Source organism: Barbus barbus, assembly GCF_936440315.1.
Source record: "Barbus barbus genome assembly, chromosome: 4".
NCBI classification, from domain to species: domain Eukaryota; kingdom Metazoa; phylum Chordata; class Actinopteri; order Cypriniformes; family Cyprinidae; genus Barbus; species Barbus barbus.
In genome coordinates, this window is record NC_136732.1 from 33434112 (window position 1) to 33454902 (window position 20791).

Consider the following 20791-nt stretch of genomic DNA (forward strand, 5'->3'; position numbering starts at 1 on the left):
CATCACTTGAAGAACCTTTTGAAGCACCTTTATTTTAAAGAGTGTAAATTATTAAGGAATACTTTAATGTAGTTAATAATAATAGTTTTTAAGGCTCAATGTTTCTTAACAAATAGGGAGTAGGGCCTACTCAGGAAACATTTCAGGGGGCCTCAAATGACTAAAAATGATGCAAAACAAGCCAAATCAAGCATGAAAATAAGCCAAACAACTAAAAATCAAGATATTTCTTAATTTTGTTCACCCCCTCAAAAACCCCTAACCTTATAACTCAATGGGAATTTTTATAATAAAGACTTTTATATAATGACATTTTTAGTTAAAATACTTTATCAATTGCGTGAGTAAATGATATAATCAAACACACCCAATCAAACTCGTCTCAGAGACTTGAAATGGTTGTGTCAGATAAGGGAGACATCCAAAATGTTTACTGCTGGTTATTTGCCCAGACCAGGGCCGGCTGCATGATGATAGTGGCAATGCCCCGGGCCAGATACAGTTTTGCGAATTGTAATTCTTAAGAGGTTTCTAAGCTCGCCTCAAGAGGATGCAGGGAAATGACACTCATCTTAAAGAGCAATGCATTTCAAATGTATTTCCAATTTGTACATAAGCACTTATAGAAATGTGAACCACAAACCCTCAAGAATACAGCACTTTTTTTTGGTACAAAACAACCAGATGAAACACATGCGTACGCATGCAGACACACTCCAGATAGTCCTAGTATACGGCACATATAAACATTTGATTCCAAAAATATATCAAGTAATTAACGTACGCGATATCAAATTGTAGCATGTCCATAAAACCCCTTTTTAAAGAAAAGTAACTACTGGTAATTGAAAACTGCCAGGTTTGAGACCTGGGAAAACACAGTTGGTGCAAAGTAAAAAATGTAAACATTGCATCATGCTACAAAATGGATAGTCTATTTGTTAGCAGTACACACAAACCTGCTCCTGATGAAATTGTATTTGTTTCAGATATGATTGACAACATTGAGAGGACAAGCCCTTAAGGACCTTCCCTTGTTGTCATGGCAGTACCATGTGTTTATCACTGATGCATTAATGGAAGGCAGTTTTCATGCACCCCCGTATATTGTTAATGATGCAAGCATTACGAAAGCACTGAACATTGAAATACATTGTAATCGGTTGATCAAAAAAGAGAATTGTGCTACACAAGATTTCATTAGAGTAAAATACACTTCAACGTTACAAAATGTGTAGAAAACGTGCAGCAATGAGCGCGCGAGAGAGAATTGCGTGAAAGGGGCGGGGACTCGCTTTGAGTGACACCAAGTCAGAAGAGGACTGGTGGCCCATCCTCCACTCTCCTTTTAAACGGCACAAAGTGTGTAATTTACTTCCAACATCTTGGCCCCTACTTAGCTCATATCAATCAAATCCATAAACCTATCATGACTGATTTCCTCGTTCCTGGCAGGACTCTTCCTCAGTCATGGCAGCTGGTCTGAGGCAGCTCATTGGCCAGAATGTGCCAGCGCTCCACCCTTTGACCCTTGTTCCTCAAGCAGTCCATCCAGTGGCGGAGAGCATCTCCTTGGACTTGACAGTTCAGGCACACGCCACCTGCCATTCAAGAGTATATTTGGAGTTGTGTAAGCAAGTCTTAATGGATGGATGGCTGTGATCAGAATGAAAAAGTACCGCATAATGACTACTGCATAGTATATACCGAATACCACTTCTTGTGTGAAACAGAACATTATGCAGTCATTAACACATCAAACATTTGTGCATGTTTAAATCAGAAAATGTAATCATCTTGAAAATATTGCATATCATATGGGATGCACGTCTTATCAGTAATATATCAGCAGATAATAGAGATTTTTTTCAAAATCTAATATAGATATTAGATTAGAAATATATTTTAAAATAACTTATTAAATATGTCATCTTATTTTTGGATATTTACTGTTGCATGCTCATTCTCCCTATATTTACATTTCGATTGCCTTTGCTGTCATGTTTAATATTTCAAAATACAAAAATAATTTAATATCACAATCTCAGTGACCATTAAATTTCATACTGTAGATTATAATGTGCAATTTAAGTAATTTATTACACTATAGTTGTATAAAATGTATTGATTTTTCATTAGCATAACATTCTTAATCCATAACATGAAAATAAGTATTATATATACAGTATATTATCTATATGTATTATATAATTTTATTAGTGCTGGCCAAATTTGTTGCATTGTTGCATCCCTGCTGATTTTTTTGTAACGATGTCTTTAAAGTTGGTTTCAAAATGTGTTTTAATCTTATCAAATTATGAGTCAAGAACAAGATGTTAAAAATGACAAACAGTTTACTTCTGCTCTATTCATTACATTTAGTGTATTGCAATGGGGGATATAGTATTTCACACAGAGTGCTCTCTTTAATAATGCATATTTTAGCAACTGCAGTAGGTCATCTGGATATTCCCATCATATAGAAAATTAGCATGCTGTGCACAGTACTATATAGACTATATACTACTTTAGAAATAGTATGATATGATAGCAGAGGTGGACAGTAGGCTAACTAAATATTTTTACTTCATTACTGTACTTGAGTACAATTTTCAAGTATCGTTTACTTTACTGGAGTATTTTTTATTTTGGGAAACCTTAACTTTTACTTCACTACATTCCAAATCATTTAATAAAAACATACCATTCCTTGTTCCATTTTGAACTGGAGAAATTGTTTCACACTACGAGATGTGATAGCGGTGTCCGGTTCGGGAACGAGTTGATTCTAAGTTTACAATTAACCTGTCAAATCTGTTCGCAAGTCGCATTGAACGATTTATCCAGGAATTGGAATGATTCGATTGCATCAGTTCTCAAGTCCACAACTCACTGATTCGACTGCGTTAACAATTCACAGAATTTACAAGTCTGACTCAAAATGAGCCAAGAACAGGAGATCCTCTGAGCTTGAGTGCACATGGGACTGATGCCGTGAAAAGCAAGTTGCTTATGCCGATTTCTAGCATTTGTTATTGTACATAAAAATTATATTTAGGTCACAAGTGTTATTTTTTTGCAAACTAAAGCTGCTGTAAAAAGGCTGTTAAAATCCCACTGTATGAAATGCTTGAACGTAGACATGTCCATATTTGTGCATTGCCATCTGAACGGTGTAGGTGTTATATAAAAGCTAAACATAACATTCAAATGATGTAGATTAATCCCCATGCATCTACCCTGCTGCCGTAGCACTTTCAAATGATGTAAAACCAGTATGTTTGCATTGCGTTCTTCTTAAAATACTAACACATTTTACACAACGTGACATCTGTTTTTAGACTGTATATTAATATTTGCAAACACATTTTGTTTTTCCTTATTTCTACACACTGTATATATGGTTATTTTCACTTATTTACACACTTGAATTATCAGTCATTTTTAGTGGTAGTTGTCAGTGATGTATTTTTAGCAGGATAGAGTATATACTTAAATTGTAAAATAAATAAAAACATTCTTCAATCATTATTTTTTTTACTTTAATACTCATTTACATTAAAAATCAAGTACTTTTGTACTTTTACCCAAGTAAAATTGATAAGAAGCACTTAATACTTTTACTGGAGTAATATCTATCTGTATCTGTACTTTTACTCAAGTACTTTATTTGTATACTTTGTCCACCTCTTTATGATGCTATCATGAACACAGCCCATATCTTATTCTTCAAAAGCGCATATAATAAAGATAATACATTTAATTTAGCAGGGTAATTTTTTTTTTTTTTTTTTTTTGAAGTTGAGCATAACGACACTGCATTCTAAAAAATGCAGCACTCATGTGCAAGACACTAAAAGAGACACAAGACTCAAGTGCAATGGTCAAACATGTCTGTCTCATGTCTGTTTTTGCATTTAAAATGTGAGACTGTTAGTAGAATGGAAAAAAACACTAGGTCTAGACAGCTGTCTAGTGCCTGTTTACGAAGATAAACATGCAAATACAGTGCATTGGAATGCACAAACATGTTCTTTGTAAGCGCCCCCATAGTTGGTTGTAAAAAAAGCTCATTATAACAAATAATAACTGCATGCTCTCACCTATGAAATCATTAGATCTTCCCAGATCATAGTCCCATACTGTGACCTCCAGTGTCTTATGGACCAGTTCGGATAGAGAAATCTCGTAGAAAAACTCCTGTGGGTGGTAAAATATGACGTGGTTATCGCAGCAGTTCAACAGTTTCATTACATTTTCTGCAGAATAGTTTGAAGGACGATGCCTCTGGTTCTCATTTGATCAACACTTTGGCCAAAGCCCAAAATGTTATTTATTCACGGTAAAAAAATAAATTTGTTGAGTCAACTTAAAATAATTTGTTACCCAGCTGCCTTAGAATTTTAAGTTTAGTCAACTCAAATAAGTTTAGTCAACTTAGATATTTGTGTTTACTAAACTTTTAAGGCAGCCGGGTAACAAATTATTTTAAGTTGAAACCAATTTTTATTTTTTACAGTGTTCATTGTCACTTTTGAGTTCCCCTCATTCATTTCAAAGGACATTTTTAAACACAGAAAGATCCCATTTGTAAGTTGCTTTGGATAAAAGCATCTGCCAAATGACTAAATGTAAATATAAATGTCATATGCATCATCCTGACGGCTAAAAAACCTGGGGAATGATCAAAATATTAAACCCCATGAAAACTTTTAATTTTCCATTTGGTAGTTCAGCCAAACAGATGTTCTCATCTGCGGCTTTCACACCCACTGACTGAAGCCTGGCATGTGCTTGAATAAAGGGGGAAAAAACATTTAAGCAATAGAAAGCAATACATACAGCAATACAATACGGACGTTGCTTTCTGGGGTATCCGAGTTAAATCATGCTGGGATCACAGGGATCAAACCACTGGACCTTCGTCTTCTGACCTCTACCCATCCCTCTCCCCTGAGCCAAAGGCAGCCACATATGTTCACACAGTTCATAAATAGAAATTGAAGCATTTTCTAAATATAATATGTCGAGGAGCACTATTGCTCCTGCCTCTTATTCCTCCCAGGAATTTTCAGCACTCTCATGAACAGTTTTGATATGATTTGATATCATGGTTTTGTTGAGCGGGGCTCCTGTGGAGCAGAGGGGAGACCTGCTTTTAAGCACATAGTGGCATGTAAGATTGGAGTGAGCAGCCTTCAGTCTGAGCCAAGGAGTAATTATATGGCCAATCTGGGTGTGTATAACTTCTGAGTGAATGGAAACAAAGCATTTAGCCTTACTGGTGATCGCACGCCGCCCACATGACAGAGAGAGCATGAGACAGACGGGAAGGAGGAGAGGGAGAAAAAGAGAAACGGAGGACATGACTGAAATGAGAAACGTACAACATGGTGATGAAAGACAAACATGCGTTTAGGTGGAGGTCTTCTGGGAATGTGAAGTGAGCAAGGACGCAGCGCAGAGATATTGGACCAGACATCTCATTAACACTCAAAACGCTCTTGAGGCGCACGTGTAATGAAATGAGCATGCAGCACTTCCCACCAGCCCGTCAAATACATCCATACCTCATTGAATTCTGGGTTAAGGGTCTTTTTAATCACTGCCGTTTTGTGTTTGGATTTCTTCTTCACGTCTGGCTTCAGGTATCTGGAAAGAGGAAGGCAGATGGAAGAACAAAGTGAGGGCCGTAGGTAGAGCAGGACAGTGGGAGAGCAGGAGATTAAAACAAGCGGCACAGCCGTCGCAAGCATACGAAACGGACTCCGGACACATTTGTACCAAGCTGTTTGCTTTTCGACTTTTGTGGTGATGTCCCACCGGCTTCCATAAAATTTTTATTTGCTTTATGTACTGCTGTTAACTCTCAGCCACCCTCCCCCAAGACACACAGTTAGAATATGGCTTTGATCCTGAGGAAAAGAGAGAACGTGTGTGTGTTTGTGAAAGGAACGGAAGAGCGCAAGAGAGAGAGAGTGACTGGAAGGGACTTGAGTGTGGGTGGGGGTCCTGTCTGTTCTTATGCCATTTTGCCTGGGGAGGAAGAACTGTTTGGGAGCATTTATTTTAATACATGATGTGAGAAAAATAATGAGAGATTAGAGGGGGGGCACAAATGAGAGAGTGAGAAGCAGAGACACATCAGAGGAAAGACGTAGGAAGCACAGAGTTTTTTTTAGTCTTATTATAGGTTACTATCCATTTCTTTTTCTCCCTCTCGTTTTACAGATTCTCCTACTCGCTCTCCACCTCTGAGAACTGTTTATGGCACCTCCCTTCCAAACCGGAGTTCTTTTTCCTTTGCCCTTTTTGTTTTTTCGCTTTTTTTTCTGGATCCCCAGCAAGTGTTTATTCACTGCATGTCTGTGCTTTCTCAGTGTTGGTGCAGAAATCTCACATTTTCACATAGGGATCTGAGAAGCCGTTGACATCCATGGCTGCCAGATGGGCACAGCGTAGCACTCCGACGTACAGGCCCCCTCGCCGGCCTTCTGCTTCGCCCTCTGCAGGTGGGGGCAGGAACTGCAGCGAGAGCAGCAGGCGCCCCCTCTCTTCCAAAGTGGTCAACTGTTCGTTCTCCCACTGCAAGAGAGAACAAATGAACGTTAAGTCCAAAAATGTAACTAGATTAGGCATTTCCTGAAGGAAATACCAGTGGTTGCATGGAATAATGTTGAGGTTTTAGGTAGGCTTAAATGATGCGCATATGAAATGCCGAATCATGCCTTGTTTACACTCAGTTACACAAGAATCAACACAGTCACTGTGGTGGAAAGGCAGCTATATATGGATACGCACATAGATGGAAGACTAGCCCAATCAGAATTTCATATGCAAATAGTTGTAAAAAAGAAGACCAATCACATCTCAGTATGCAAATATTTTGATGACACCATCACTGTTGGCTATATTTTTTTTTTTTTTTTTTTTTTTTTTTTTTTTTATTAGTCGTCGGTTATTTCAATACACATGCACGTACAAGTACAGTCTCAGCTATACAGTAAGAAATAATGGGAAATATACAAACAGGTAAACAAATTAACAATCAGGCTAGGCTGTTGGCTATATTTTAACATTCTATCAATGTAAGTCAATGGAAGATTTTCAAACTTTATTCTTGAACTGTCTCATTATGCTCATTATGAATCAGAATATCAAGAACACAAATGTTGGCCATTGGCATTGATTTATTAAACATGAAGGAAACTGATGATTCAATTTCCTGCGACATGTTTACAGAGTTTCAGATGTAAATATATTTAAGGACAGAATAACTCTGTTCATTAGAACAAGACCAGTATCCTCCTGGTATGATTTGTTTTGTGACAAATCCATTTTGTATGAATTTTTGTGCATTTTGGTGCCTTGGAGCGATTTTTAACAGTGGGCCATCCATAAAAATGGCCAACTACCTGGGGTAGTGCACTTATTATTGGACTAGAGAGCAGACTGAGACACACCCTTAAATTTCCTAAAATAAAGTGTTTTATAGAAAGAAGGCAGCAAAATAATAATGTTGAGGTTTTAGGCAGGCTCCGGTTTAAGGCTTAAATGATGTGCATATGAAATGCCGAATCATGCCTTGTTTATACTCGGTTACCCAAGAATCAACACAGTCATTGTGTGGTGGAAAGGCATGGAATCAGAATTTCATATGCAAATAGTTGTAAGGAAGTAGACTAATCACATTTCATTAATGCAAAAATTTTGTTATGGAAAAAAAAAACCACTTGGTTACATTTTAACAGTGTATCAATGGAAGTTTTTCAAACTTTAATCTTGAGGTGTGTCCCACTATGCTCAAATTGTGACTTGAGAATCAGAATATCATAAACAATTTTGCCTTGATCTACTAAACATTGGGGCATGTTTACATGGTTTCAAATGTTAAAGATATTTATGGACAACAACTGTGTACATTAAGACACAATTTTGACTGCCATATGGGACGACTGGGACACTGTGCACTTACCACTAGACCAGAGAGCCTTAATTTTTTATAGTTTATAATAAAATCAATAATAAAAATAAAATAATAGCTCACCTAAGATTGGTTCATGCTAAATTAAGTTTTATACTTAAGGTTAGAGGTTTAGAACAAACCCAACCAGGAATATCACTCCTGTGCTGTCTTGCAAGTATTGTAAAAAATCAGCTATATTGAAAGTGACTGTGTAGAGAGTATGTTGTACACAACATACAACTGAACCAATGACAAGGACTCTCTCTGGGTAAAATCTGATCATGTTCACATGTAGAATAATTATAAACAGTTGGATATGCATGATGTTAGTGGAATGTGACATCTATGCACTAGGCTCATTTTTAAATTATGGCAATCAGTTTTTTTTCATACCCTGTGCAAAATTTCCATAAATAAAAAACTAATATTGATTCTAACACAAGAGAAGGTTTAATCTAGTCTTTAAATAGTAAATCCCTATTCAAACTCTTGTAGTCTTCTGCAAATGCTCTATGATGACTTTCGCCACACACAGACAGTCATTTATCTTTCTCTCTTCCTGGTCTGTTTAGGCTTAGCTCAGCTTCAGTGACTTTCAAACGGGAAGCGGGAAGACCTAAGCACAGCCTCTTCAGGATTTTGTGAGATATGGAGACTTAATGAGACATAATTGTCTGATTTGATGCAACGCTTACACACACACACACACCACACATTAGTAAGGATTGAGAGACACTTATTTGAATGCACATTAATAATGCATGCAGAGAATGCTCAAGTGTGACTCTAAATATTCAGTGCTTACACCACGAGAGCAAAAATATTTACATGAAATATTCGATAATCCATCTGTACGGATTACAAACGTTCATTTTCATTAGTTGTCTCGGTCAGGAGATATAAAAGCGTGTAAAGTGGAAGATCAAAGCTTAGACATGCAGAGACTGAGAGCACCTAAAGTTCATAGCCTCGTGTGTGATTTCTGTTATAAAGTACAGTAAGTGAACACAGTTAAATTTGAAATGAATTCACTTTGATATGAACAGATGCTGCTATTTTTGCCAGGTCCCTGTGCGGTCTGCACTAGATTTTTTAAAAGTGTTTCTTCATTTTTCTCTCTAATTAAAATCATTTTAAGAAACATGCTGAAATTTCTCGTCTCCTCAGTTTAACTTACTTTTCTGTTAGTCTTATCTCTTATCCCTTATAGATAGGGATTCCTCCAGGATGTGACATAAGTTTTTGCTGTTATATTCTGTAAATACTACCAATGATTTGATTTCTTTATTGTTTTGGGGTAAGTTAGATTGTCTCATCCAAAAATATTCCATATTGTATGTTAAAATGTCATAACCTGCATGATATCATCAAAATATTTACTCTCAATCTTTCACTAATAAGAACTAACCTCTTATTTATTTCTACATGTCCATCCTGTTCATACTTGCTGTTGTGCAAGTAATCAGTGTATAATTATACATGTTAAGTGAGTTTCCTTTCACAGTGATACTTCTTTAAATATAGGCATATACAGTATATTTTTATATCTTATATAGTTACAGAGCTCAAAAAGTACTGCATAAAGAAATATATATTTAATAAAAATTTTCAGTGACAACAATGGAAATGATTTCTCAGGCATTTATGAGGAAAGTGTAATCTTTGCATATGAAAATTCACAAAGAGAGCAGTAAGCTATATATCTGTCTTTCATGTCTCTTCCTGTCTTCCTTTGTTTTAAGCCGTCTGTCTGTCTCTCTCTCTCTCTCTCTCTGTCTCTGTCTCTCTCCAGTCGCACCCTCAGCAACCAGCAAAAGGACAGGATCAATAGGATAATCATTACAGTGTCTCTCTCACTGTTTGTTTTTCTAAAGAGAGCCTTGTTATTTCTAGTTCTTTACCTTGCACTTTGAAATTCCCCTTACAGCCCCGTCCACTACATTGTTTGTGTCTGCGTGTGTGTGTTTGTGCCGGGGTTGCGGGTGAGTTTGCCCATTAGTGAGAAGCATGCCAAGCCAAACCTGTTTGCTGGCAAGTGTGATGTTTCATTAATGTAATTGTGAGCGGACAGATACAGATAGTGTGTGTGTGTGTGTGAGCGAGACAGAGTTGGAATGAGTGAAAGTTGCATTGCCAGACCTTCATTAATTTAACAGTGAGGAGACACACACAGATAGTGGGCAGACAGAGGGGCGACCCCTGTGTTATAAACAGACAACTCATAATGCAAACAGTGAGGAGAGCAGCCCAGCTGTCAAATGCTCAGGAGACAGACAAAATAGCCGCACATATAATTCCCTGCTGCATGAGGTCAACAACACTAAGAACCGCCACTTACGGTCTGCTGAAATTGTTGCAGTTTCCCACTCATGCATTTGAATGTTTGCAGGAGGGCACATAAATATGCGATGTTAAGATAAAAATGCATACTTCAGGGGAGAAGAATGGATTTTGTTTCCACTATTTGCATAAATATGAAATGTTAGGTATGAAAAAGATGTTTTAGTGTAATTAAGGGGGTAGGTTTGATTTTGTTGGAGACATGAAAGCAGCCCCCACCCATTTTTGCTTTTACGGTTAACTTTTGACCTCAATTTCATGTCATTGTTCAGGATTTATTTGTGGTAGCCAACATACTCATAACTCACAAATATAATTACAGTTTTGATTATGTAAAGCTACAACATTACCATTATCTGTTGTAGCTCAATCTAAGTCGTGGCCTAATGGTTAGAGAGTTGGACTTGTAACCTGAAGGTTGTGCGTTCGAGTCTCAGGGATTGTAGGTGGGGGAGTGAATAACCAACACTCTCTCCATCCTCAATACCATGACTGAGGTGAGACCCTTGAGCAAGGCACCGAACCCCCAACTGATCCCCGGGCGCTGCAGAATTGGCTGCCCACTGCTCCAGGAGTATGTTCACTGCTGTGTGTACACTTGGATGGGTTAAATGCAGAGCACAAATTCAGAGTATGGGTCACCATACTTTGCCACACACCACTTCCCTTCCTTCCCCTTTAGCTCTATACACTTAATGATATATGAATATCTAAGCATGCATTCGTAAAATATGTTTTGCAGGTTCTGACATTAAGGTTTTTAATATTAGCTTCAGTTAATCAGTTCTGTTATAAGTTACGAGTAACTAAGGAGGCAGTTTAACAGTGACTGATTAATAACTGCACTCCATAAACAGGGGGCTTCTTAATTACACCGTACCTCACTTTATTGTATAATATAATAAATGAATTGGACCACTGATTAATCTGAAAGAAAACATGCCCCGAGACTAACTGTAGTAATGCACGTCTAAACTGCATGCTCTTATTTCATTGTTGTTATCAGCAACAGTTTGCTTTGGACATTCAGGTTAACAGCGATAAGTTGAAGTTAAAGAAGGAACATTTTATTATGAAACTGAACTGTGCTTGTATGTTTTGTACACTTATGTTCTCAAGTAATGTCAATATGACCCATTTCAGATGCAGCCAAAATTACAACAGTGCTTACGTATAGATATGTTTTAATTATTTGATTAAAATGATTGCTATAGGGACGATTCATTAGTCACTGGATATCAGTAGGGACTCTAGCATCCCTACTGAATTCTACGCCCTTGAGTATAATCAAATCTATTGTAGCTCAATAACTCCAATAAAAAGCAAACATTGTATATAATAAGTTTGAGGTTTTTGCTTGAAAATCTTTGTGGAACAAATTAGCCACAAAGAAGCAGATGGTGGCATAGCAGCGGCTTTCCTCTGACAGCGCAAGTTTCTGCGACCTAATTAAATAATAAATTAATTAATTAATTTAGCTCTGTTTAAATGTTGTAGCTTGAATTGCTCGGGCTTTTGGCTGCTGTGCTCCATGAGGTTTCAAACTAATAACCCCCATCATGCAGACTCACTAATGATAATGAGGGGGTGTATCCAGCAGGTAAACAGGTGCGCAATGAGGCTGGGAACATGCACACACACATCAGCGCTAGCACAGCTTTCATATTCAGATTTGCGTGATTAGCAGGCAGATGGCGTGGCACCAGTCACCAGCCTCCACCAGAATCTGTATGTATGCCAGTCATCTGTATGTATGCCAGTCAAGTCACCAAATCAAAAGCTTTAAATAAACATAGTGACTGTTGCGCCATAAACGCCATCTGTGACTTTGTGATCCTTCCTTTGGCTCTGGGTCATGTTCTCCGTATTCTTCCTCCACCTTTTTACTATTTACATTTACAACTCTTAGTTGTATTCAGCTCTTCTTTTTTTAAAGGAATAGGTTTCTATAAATGAAAAAACTGTTGTCATATTTTTCTTCATGATTTTACAAACCTGTATGATTACTTTTTTCTATAGAACACAAGAGGAAACAATTTAGCAGAATGTCCAAGCTTCTCTTTTCAAGAATATTGTACTGAATGTGCTTGTAGTGTACTTCAGTAGTGTAGTTTACTAGTCTTAAAAGTAAAAAAACCCTGTACTTTATATTATATTATAATATAAAATATTATAATATTACTATAATACTAATAATAGGGGTATTATAATATTGACATTGATAATGACATAAAAGGCCACTTACATACTTGAAGGGAGTACACTTTTATAAAGTTTTGTAATAGTGTTAAGTTACAAGTTTTACTTTAATGTACATTTTAAATAAATTTAATGTTTTAATAATTTTTGTCATAATTTAAAGAACTTATTTTGATTTTGCTAACTAACGTACTAAATCAAATGTAAAGTTGAATATTGTATTTAAAGTAAATATACACTGTAAAAAAAATTCCGTAAAATTTACGGTAAAAAACCGGCAGCTGTGGTTGCCAGAATTCTACTGTAAAAAATACAGTAGCAACGTTTTAGGTTTTACGGTTTTAACTTAAATTTACAGTTAAATACCATAACTGATATAATCTTAATATACCAACCTATTAAAGTACTGAAATCTGTTTTATTCCTTTGAAATACACTGATAACCACCAAATGTAGGTGATGATGAGAAAGTCACATGATGAGCCAAAGCCCATCACATGCAACTTTAAACAATAGCATATACAGAAGGTGCACAGTGTCATTCACACAAGCACTAAACACCATTATGGTGAGACTCATTAAACTGAAATATGCTATAAACATTAATTTAACAACATTAGATGTAACATACAACCCTAATAAACATAACTGATAAGAAAAAACTAAGAAGAAACATAGTTATTTCAAAGAAAAAACGTCAAATTCAAACAGAATTTGAAATGGAACGCAGGGAATTCTGGGAACGTCAGTTTACGGTTTTTCCCTGTAAATTTTACAGAAACTTTCCATTAACCATGTAACAGGTTTTTACCGTAGCATTTTCACAGTTTTTTACCGTTAAAATCACGATCATTTTTTACAGTGTGGAGCTACAAATATTTTTATCATTACAAATGTGGTGCTACAAATATTTTTAAATACATGACACACAATTTTCAACAGATGTTACATTAAAGTATATTTTGGATACATACTATACATTGTCAGTACATTCGGCAGTGCACTTTAACTATATTTCAAAGACAATAGAAGTAATTATGAAATTAATATACTTAAGGACCTACTTAAGACGGTCAAAAAAGCTCATCTAATAGCATTTAATATAATTTAAACTTTAACACGTTTTCATTTAATTGCAATTACCTTGCGCTTAAGTGCCTGAAACCATTACTTTAAGATCGCCCCCAAGTATTATTATTTTAGTTTTATTAATTTCATAATAAGTACTCTTTTATGCTACAGTGTACTACTTTTTCACTGTTATGCAGAAGATTTTCAGGAATAATGACATAAGTTTCAGACTGTTCCTTAAACAAAGTTATTGAATGGCTTCAGATGATTTCACCTGCATTAAAACCTTGCCTTACATCCCCTTTTGTTCTCTACAGAAGAAAGAAAGAGCAATTTGGAATGGCATGAGGGTGCGTAAATGATTTTATTTGCTGTAAAAAGATAAAAATTTGGGGGTAAACTGTCCCTTTAACATAATTTCATTTCAAACCACCCCATGAACCATCACTGTCTCTGTGATCCCTCCAAGCAGTCCAGCAGTTTTCCCCTGTCAGTTCTAGTTCTCTTCCTCCAGAGACCTGTGAGTGTGTTATCTGTCACTCATCCGGAACCCTCTGTCCATTCATAACCCTGTAACCTCTCGCTCCTTTCTTCTTCGTCTTCCCTATGCTGTCTGTGGCCTTCTCCTGTCTTGTTTTCCCACATAATCTCTCCACTTCCTTTGAAAATATTATTCTGGTCTCCAGAAATCTATGTTGCTTTCGGGTGGGCGGCAAAATGTTCTGCCGCCTCTGTTCTTTCAAATTGACCATTTATCGGTTTATTAATGAAAGAAATGAGAAACAGAGTGAGAGATGAATACGAAATATGCGTTTTAAGCAATAATCAAAGGACTGAATGCGCAATCACAGTCGGTAAGTGGTAATCCTAATGTGGCTAGTGTCCATTTATGCGCTTTTCAGTACTTTTATGTCACCTAATTAATATTCACGAGCCAGGCTGATAAGCTCTATAATGTGTGTCCCCTCCAGTTTCCAGATTGTTTCTACTTCTCTGGTTAAATCAAAAGAAATGGATCTGAATTCTCTCTCTCTCTCTGCCTCACATTTCAGCAGTGTCTGTCATGAAATTGTCAACACTGGGCATTGGCAACGTAAGTGCTATACAACACCAAGTTAAATAGAACAAATTGTATCACATCTCTCTGGAGGCCACAGTGCCGCTCGACTAATCTTATCCATCATTTATGGATGCCACTTTCGTTCTTGTTGACAGACAGAGCAGGCATTTGTGTTAAACACGGAAATGCTCAAATAGTACATCCACACGCCTGCCCTTTCCTTAGCCGACTCCATCCTCCTCGTGTCCTTTTTACTTTCCGGTATTTCTCATCGTGGGGCACCTAGCATGTTGAGAACAATTTTGGATGGTAATGAAAATGCTAATTGATTTTTTCCGTCCCACTTATCATAATGTGCTCAATGTTCTTATTGAAATGCAAATGAGGTTAGATCCCAATGTGAAAACATTTGAGTGAGAGAGCATTAATCAGCAGGCAATTATCAGTTTGCAATATTTAAAACGTCATTGCTAACTTGCATCCGGAAATGTCAGTGCTTTGTTAATTGTCTTTTTTGCTGGGAGAGAGACAGAATAAAAACAGGTGGGTTTGGGGTAGAGTACCTCTCTTAGGTAACAGGAAATCCCTCGCAGTGCTGTTCCCATGGCTGTAGGAGAGGGAAGCTGGCAGATACAGAGAGAAAGGAGACAGAGATGAAGTGAGCAGAGCCTCTGTGTGTATTTGTCACTGGCTACATTCATGCAGTCGGCGTTTTACATTGATAACAGATGTGACTCTCAAATTGATAAGAGCTGATGGAATGTCTAAAGAAACACGCTGTTCTGAAATGAGGAGGCAATGTCCTCACTGTTTATTATCATGTAAATTCATCTTCTAGTTAATATTGCCATTTTTTAGGTTTAATAAATAAAAATGACTTAAATGAATTTCCTGTTCATTAAAATGATGTATATTTAAATAAAATAAATAAATAATGTATATTTTGCGCAAAAAAGAGGCACTGCCTTTTATCATTTGACTTTTCCATACTGAATTTCACTGTCATGGTTGAATTATTTTAATGTCTTATTTCATAATATTTGTATTGTTTTATTTTTCTACAGTGAATTATTTTCTCATACACTTTTTTTTTTGAGGCACTACCTCCCTTGCCTCCTCAGAGGAAATGCCCCTAGTATGAGCGAATAACCAAAATCAAGCTCCCTTTTCGAATCTCACAATAGCTTTGACTTCCTTAAACTGATTTTAGTAAACAAAGAAGGTGGTGGTGTTCATAACTCGGGAAGGTCTTATCACAATTGACATGTTACTTAATAAACATGTCGAGTCGAGGTGCAAATTCATCCATCAATTCTAAATTAACCAACAGCAACTTGGAATGCATTTTATCTTTAGCTAAGTGTACAGCGCAACATTTAGGTCATGCCCAAACTGCAAAATTGATAAAAGTAGCTCTGATGAAAGACAGATCTCGATGTATAAGGTAATTGTGCAATACATGCAACTTATACTGTCATATTTTGTTCATGCAACGTATCTATCTATCTATTTATCTATCTATCTATCTATCTATCTATCTATCTATCTATCTATCTATCTATCTATCTATCTGTCTGTCTGTCTGTCTGTCTGTCTGTCTGTCTGTCTGTCTGTCTGTCTGTCTGTCTGTCTGTCTATCTGTCTATCTCATTAACTGGTGAAGATTAACAATATGAATTAAATTCAGATCAGTCGTTGATCACAATGATGTTGCATTAACATCAGGCACTCTTCTCACAGACTCAGAAAGAAACAGTGGGTATGTGTATCTTACAGGTGGTGGATGCTCTAAACAGGTGTAGAAACGTTTCGTCAGGTCTGGTTTCACACGTCGCAGGGCCACACGAGACTCTCCAATAAACTCATTGTGAGTCAGTTTATCCTCATCGCACACCGATAACCTGAGAAAAACAACAAAAACAACAACAACATAAAAAAGAAAGTGAGAGCGTTATTCAATTATACTGGAAGGAGGGCAAAGATAAACATGAAAATTGTAAATGCAGTATGGGCGAAAGTGATAAAAAAAGCAATAAAAATATATTCCGCAGAGCAGCAAGGGCTGGAAATGGCTCAGACAGAAATGTATATTTATGAATGGGATTATGATGATATTTCTGGCTCTGACAGTTTGGTCGGAAGTAAGTGCCTGCTCTTTTTTTCAAAGGTTTGCTTGCGTGTTTGCGAAACCGACACCCTCCTCTGCTCCTGTACTCTCCGTTGGAGATAAACGGCTAAATGACTTTTCTCTGACTACTGTCACCCTGCCATTGAAAAAAAGGCCAAGTTTGAAAACACCAGCAGTCCTAGTCCCAGGTTGCCAGGGGATACTGTTCATTTATATCACGAACACACAGGTAATTTTCTGTGGATAATCGCATGATAAAGCCGAGTGCTACAGCAGTCACTCCACCTCTGGCGAGGTTCCTTGGAGATGATGGGGCTGAAGAGCGCCTTTCAGCTGTGCAAAAATATTCTGCCTAAATATATGCCGACTTTCCAAGACACGCACAACCAGTAGATGTACCCAGAAACTTGATCATTCCTGAAGGTTCATAAGCGACAGGAAGGTCTGCTAAGCAGACTCACTCTCCGTCACACACCTACACACCTACTGTCGAAGCAAGATATGCAGGCTACTGTCAAATCACTGCTCTCCGAGAGGAGAATTTTAAAGAAATATCCAGAATAGATTCACAGCCCACTTGGAGTCACCCATAAAGAGATATTCAAGAATGCACAGATGTCTTCACTAACCTCAGAGTCTTCCTGAGCATGTCCTCCTCGGTGATGCCAATGTAAGTGAGAGTCTCATTCCAAACAGGATTTAGAGAATTACGTACAGTTTTGGTTTTCAGTTTATTAGCCTGTGGGTATAAAACATTTTGAATAAATTAATAAATAAAGAGTGAAGATTAAAGTATATTTTAATATCTTAATCCTCTAAATCTCTCTCTCACACACACACTAATATGGGGTCAATAAGATTTAGATTTTTTTAATCATATTTTTTATTCAGTAAGGACGCATTAAATTGATCAAAAGTAAAGAAATGAATAATCAAATAAACGCTGTTCTTTCAAATAACTGTTCTATTCATCAAATCCTAAAAAAAAAAATGTATCATGGTTTAATTAAAAATATTAAGGTGTGAATCAACATTCATAATGAATTTTTTTTCTAAGCACTAAATCAGAATATCAGGATTATTTCTGAAGGATCATGTGACACCGAAGACTGGAGTAATGATGCTGAAAATTCAGCTTTGCATCACAGTAATAAAAATAATGCATAAAAAGAATACAGCTATTTTAAATTGTAATAATATTTACTGTTTACAGAATTTGAAATAAAATAAATGCAGCTTTGTTGAGAATAAGTGACTTCTTTTAAACACAGTTAAAAATCTTACCAACACCAAACTTTTGAATGGTAGTATATATAAATGCTATAAAACATTTTGAGTAGTAGTTGTTTCTGAAATAAAAATAGTAGATACTTAGCATGTAATCACTTTGTCATGTTTCTTCATTTTGATTTTCATAAATAAAAACCCAATATGGCCAAAAATATGTGGAAATTCCCTTCTAATTCTGTTCCAGAATGATAATACTGTGCACATAATGAAATGGTGTAGAAAAACGTAACCGGCACAAAGCCCAGACCCGGCTCCCAATGAACACTACTGGGGTGAATTGGAACACAGACATCAGGCCCCATCACCCAACATCAATGCCTCTCTGATGCTCTTGTGTCTGAATGAGAGCAAATCTCAGCATCCCGTCCCAAGATCATCTCCCTATATTAATTCCCATAGTTTTGAGAGTAAATGTTCAACAAGCACATAGGGGTTTGTTTTTGGGGGAATCCATGTATTTCTGGCCATATAGTGTATAGAGGACACTTATATAGAATTAGGTAATGGTCAAAGGTCATGTTTTTTTGATAAAACAACAATTGCAATTTAATTGCTCCAAACAGGATCTAAACTTGCCCACCTTACATGCTCCTGGTAGAAGATGAAGTTTGACATAAGGGTCTGCCAAGCCATTAAAATCCATAGGTTTCAGACCCTACACCAAAAACACAATTTATTAGACAAGATCTGCTGAATAAAACATATAAAGAAACAACAGTATGGAGCTCCGTTGAAGCAGAACAAACTGCTAAAGGTTAAATCACCTGCAGGTTTTGGAGTGTGAGTCATGAATAGGTGTGAGTGTGTAGTGAACTGCAGAGGTGTGAGATAGACGTTACCTTGGCTCTGATGATGGTACAGTGGAGGGAACTGGTTGCTCTCTCATACCTCAGTTCAAATTCTAATGTCCCCAGTGCAGCTACACAATAATAGGAATGATAGTATAAATGTTAATAGCATCTATACCATAAAACCTGAAAGATAGCAAAGTGAACAATCCATTATGCAGTGCAATTATAAGGCATGCGTATCTGAGAGATGGTAAGATGGATAGCAACATTTCAAATTGCAATATTAAGCCTGTACAATTTATTTTGCCAATGCAAAGCATAGGCTTAATATTGCACAATTATTAGCATAATCACATTCAATTTTTGCCAGGCAGTCTAAGGAAAAAAACAACAGTTTAAATAAGGTAATATGACATACAAAATACCTTGCAATGTTCAGTAGCTATGTATTCCTTCAAGGCATATCCCAGGTAGGATGTTCATTAAAGGATTAACATTACCGTATGGATAATATATTTAAAACAATAAAATACCTAATTATGTTACATTCTACACCTAACTTCTAAAATGTTTACGTGACCTGCTCCATCATTGTTTTGTCCTCAAAGCCATTTTGAGTTGTAGCTATGAACTACAAAAGGAAAAGTCTCCACTTTCTATTCTATTAACTTGTTTTTTGAGAACAGGGCCTCTTATGATTCCTTTTCGGGTATTTTTTGACAGGAGATTGCATTTTCTGACATAACTTGGAGATTTATTTAAACAACACACTCTACAGATAACAGGTAAAATTATATTTTAAAATATAGTTTTATTGTAAAATAATTGTATCTTTATGGTTTAACGATTTGTTTTTAATCTAAAGTCCTAAATAACAAGCAGCTATGGATATTGAATTACTTTCCTGATGTAAATGTACTGTCAGGAGACGTATTGTTTGTTAACATCTTTAGTTTCCACGGTTGATTTTCACGGCAATTACTTGAAAAATTATACATTCAAGTAATCTGTTACTTAAAATTAAAGAGCGTCAAAATGCATTTATTGTTTAAAGCTTGTGCATTTTTTTATTGTGTATATTGTATATTTTACCTTTTTATTAATTAATAAAAAAAAAATTGTTATGAATTAATGTTTTTTTAAAAGATGCTGCGGAGGCTGTCATCATATCACGACTGTGTCCAAACTTCAGTGTGACTGCCACTTTACTCGTCAGGCATCGCTAAAATGCATGGTCTCTCAGAACTCCCTTTATGCACTCACATGTGACTCACTAGCTAAGAGGGCACAGTACAACTTATGTAACCTGATTATACTTTCATGGTATTGCTTACAGTTACAGTTGATGTATTGATGTGTGACTAAAGAGTTTCCCTCGGATGGTGTGTGTGATCCTGTAGGTAAGCACACAATGTCATAACTTACTACTGTCATCACTGTCTGAACTGCAGATGTCCACCGATGTCTCAATGCTGCTTGCTGCTGATAGAGTCCCACCCCCTCCTCTGGCCCCTGCCTGCAGAGGGGACAAGAGACCTCTGCTCGTTCCTCCAGAGGCCCCAACCCCCGGGCTGAGAGCCAATGGAGAAGCAGGGTTAGGAGAGACAGGCTCAGCAGTCGGGGAGAGTCGAGGAAAATAGGCAGAGATCTGTCTAATTGGTCGTATGGGGCCGGGACAGACGTCTATGGCCATGTGTTCCTGAATGGAGATGGTGAGCTTTTTTCCCTTACGCACCGTCATAGAGCTAAAGCAGAGAAATAAAGTGTTATTTTGACACTTATTAGACAGTCGATAATCCAAAATGACTTCAAGTACACAGACAATTCCACCAGAGCTAGCTGCGGTACAGGGATAATTCACTCTTTCATTTACTCACCTTCATGTCGTTCCAAACCTGTATGACTGATATTCTTCTTTTTTTTCTTAATACAATGAAAGTATGTGG

The 20791-nt window shown here is 36.8% G+C and overlaps 1 protein-coding gene across 1 annotated transcript; it reads right to left on the reverse strand.

Moving 5' to 3' along the window:
* Positions 1–574: 574 nt before the first annotated feature.
* On the reverse strand, positions 575–20586 carry LOC306867745 (double C2-like domain-containing protein alpha; the record flags this gene model as incomplete). Its single annotated transcript, XM_079413591.1, has 10 exons — positions 575–1601; positions 4104–4200; positions 5571–5652; positions 6401–6585; positions 15200–15259; positions 16411–16537; positions 17394–17503; positions 18635–18709; positions 18894–18973; positions 20271–20586. The coding sequence occupies 10 exons, from the start codon at positions 20584–20586 to the stop codon at positions 1465–1467; spliced, it is 1269 nt and encodes a 422-aa protein (XP_079269717.1). The 3' UTR covers positions 575–1464.
* Positions 20587–20791: the final 205 nt, after the last annotated feature.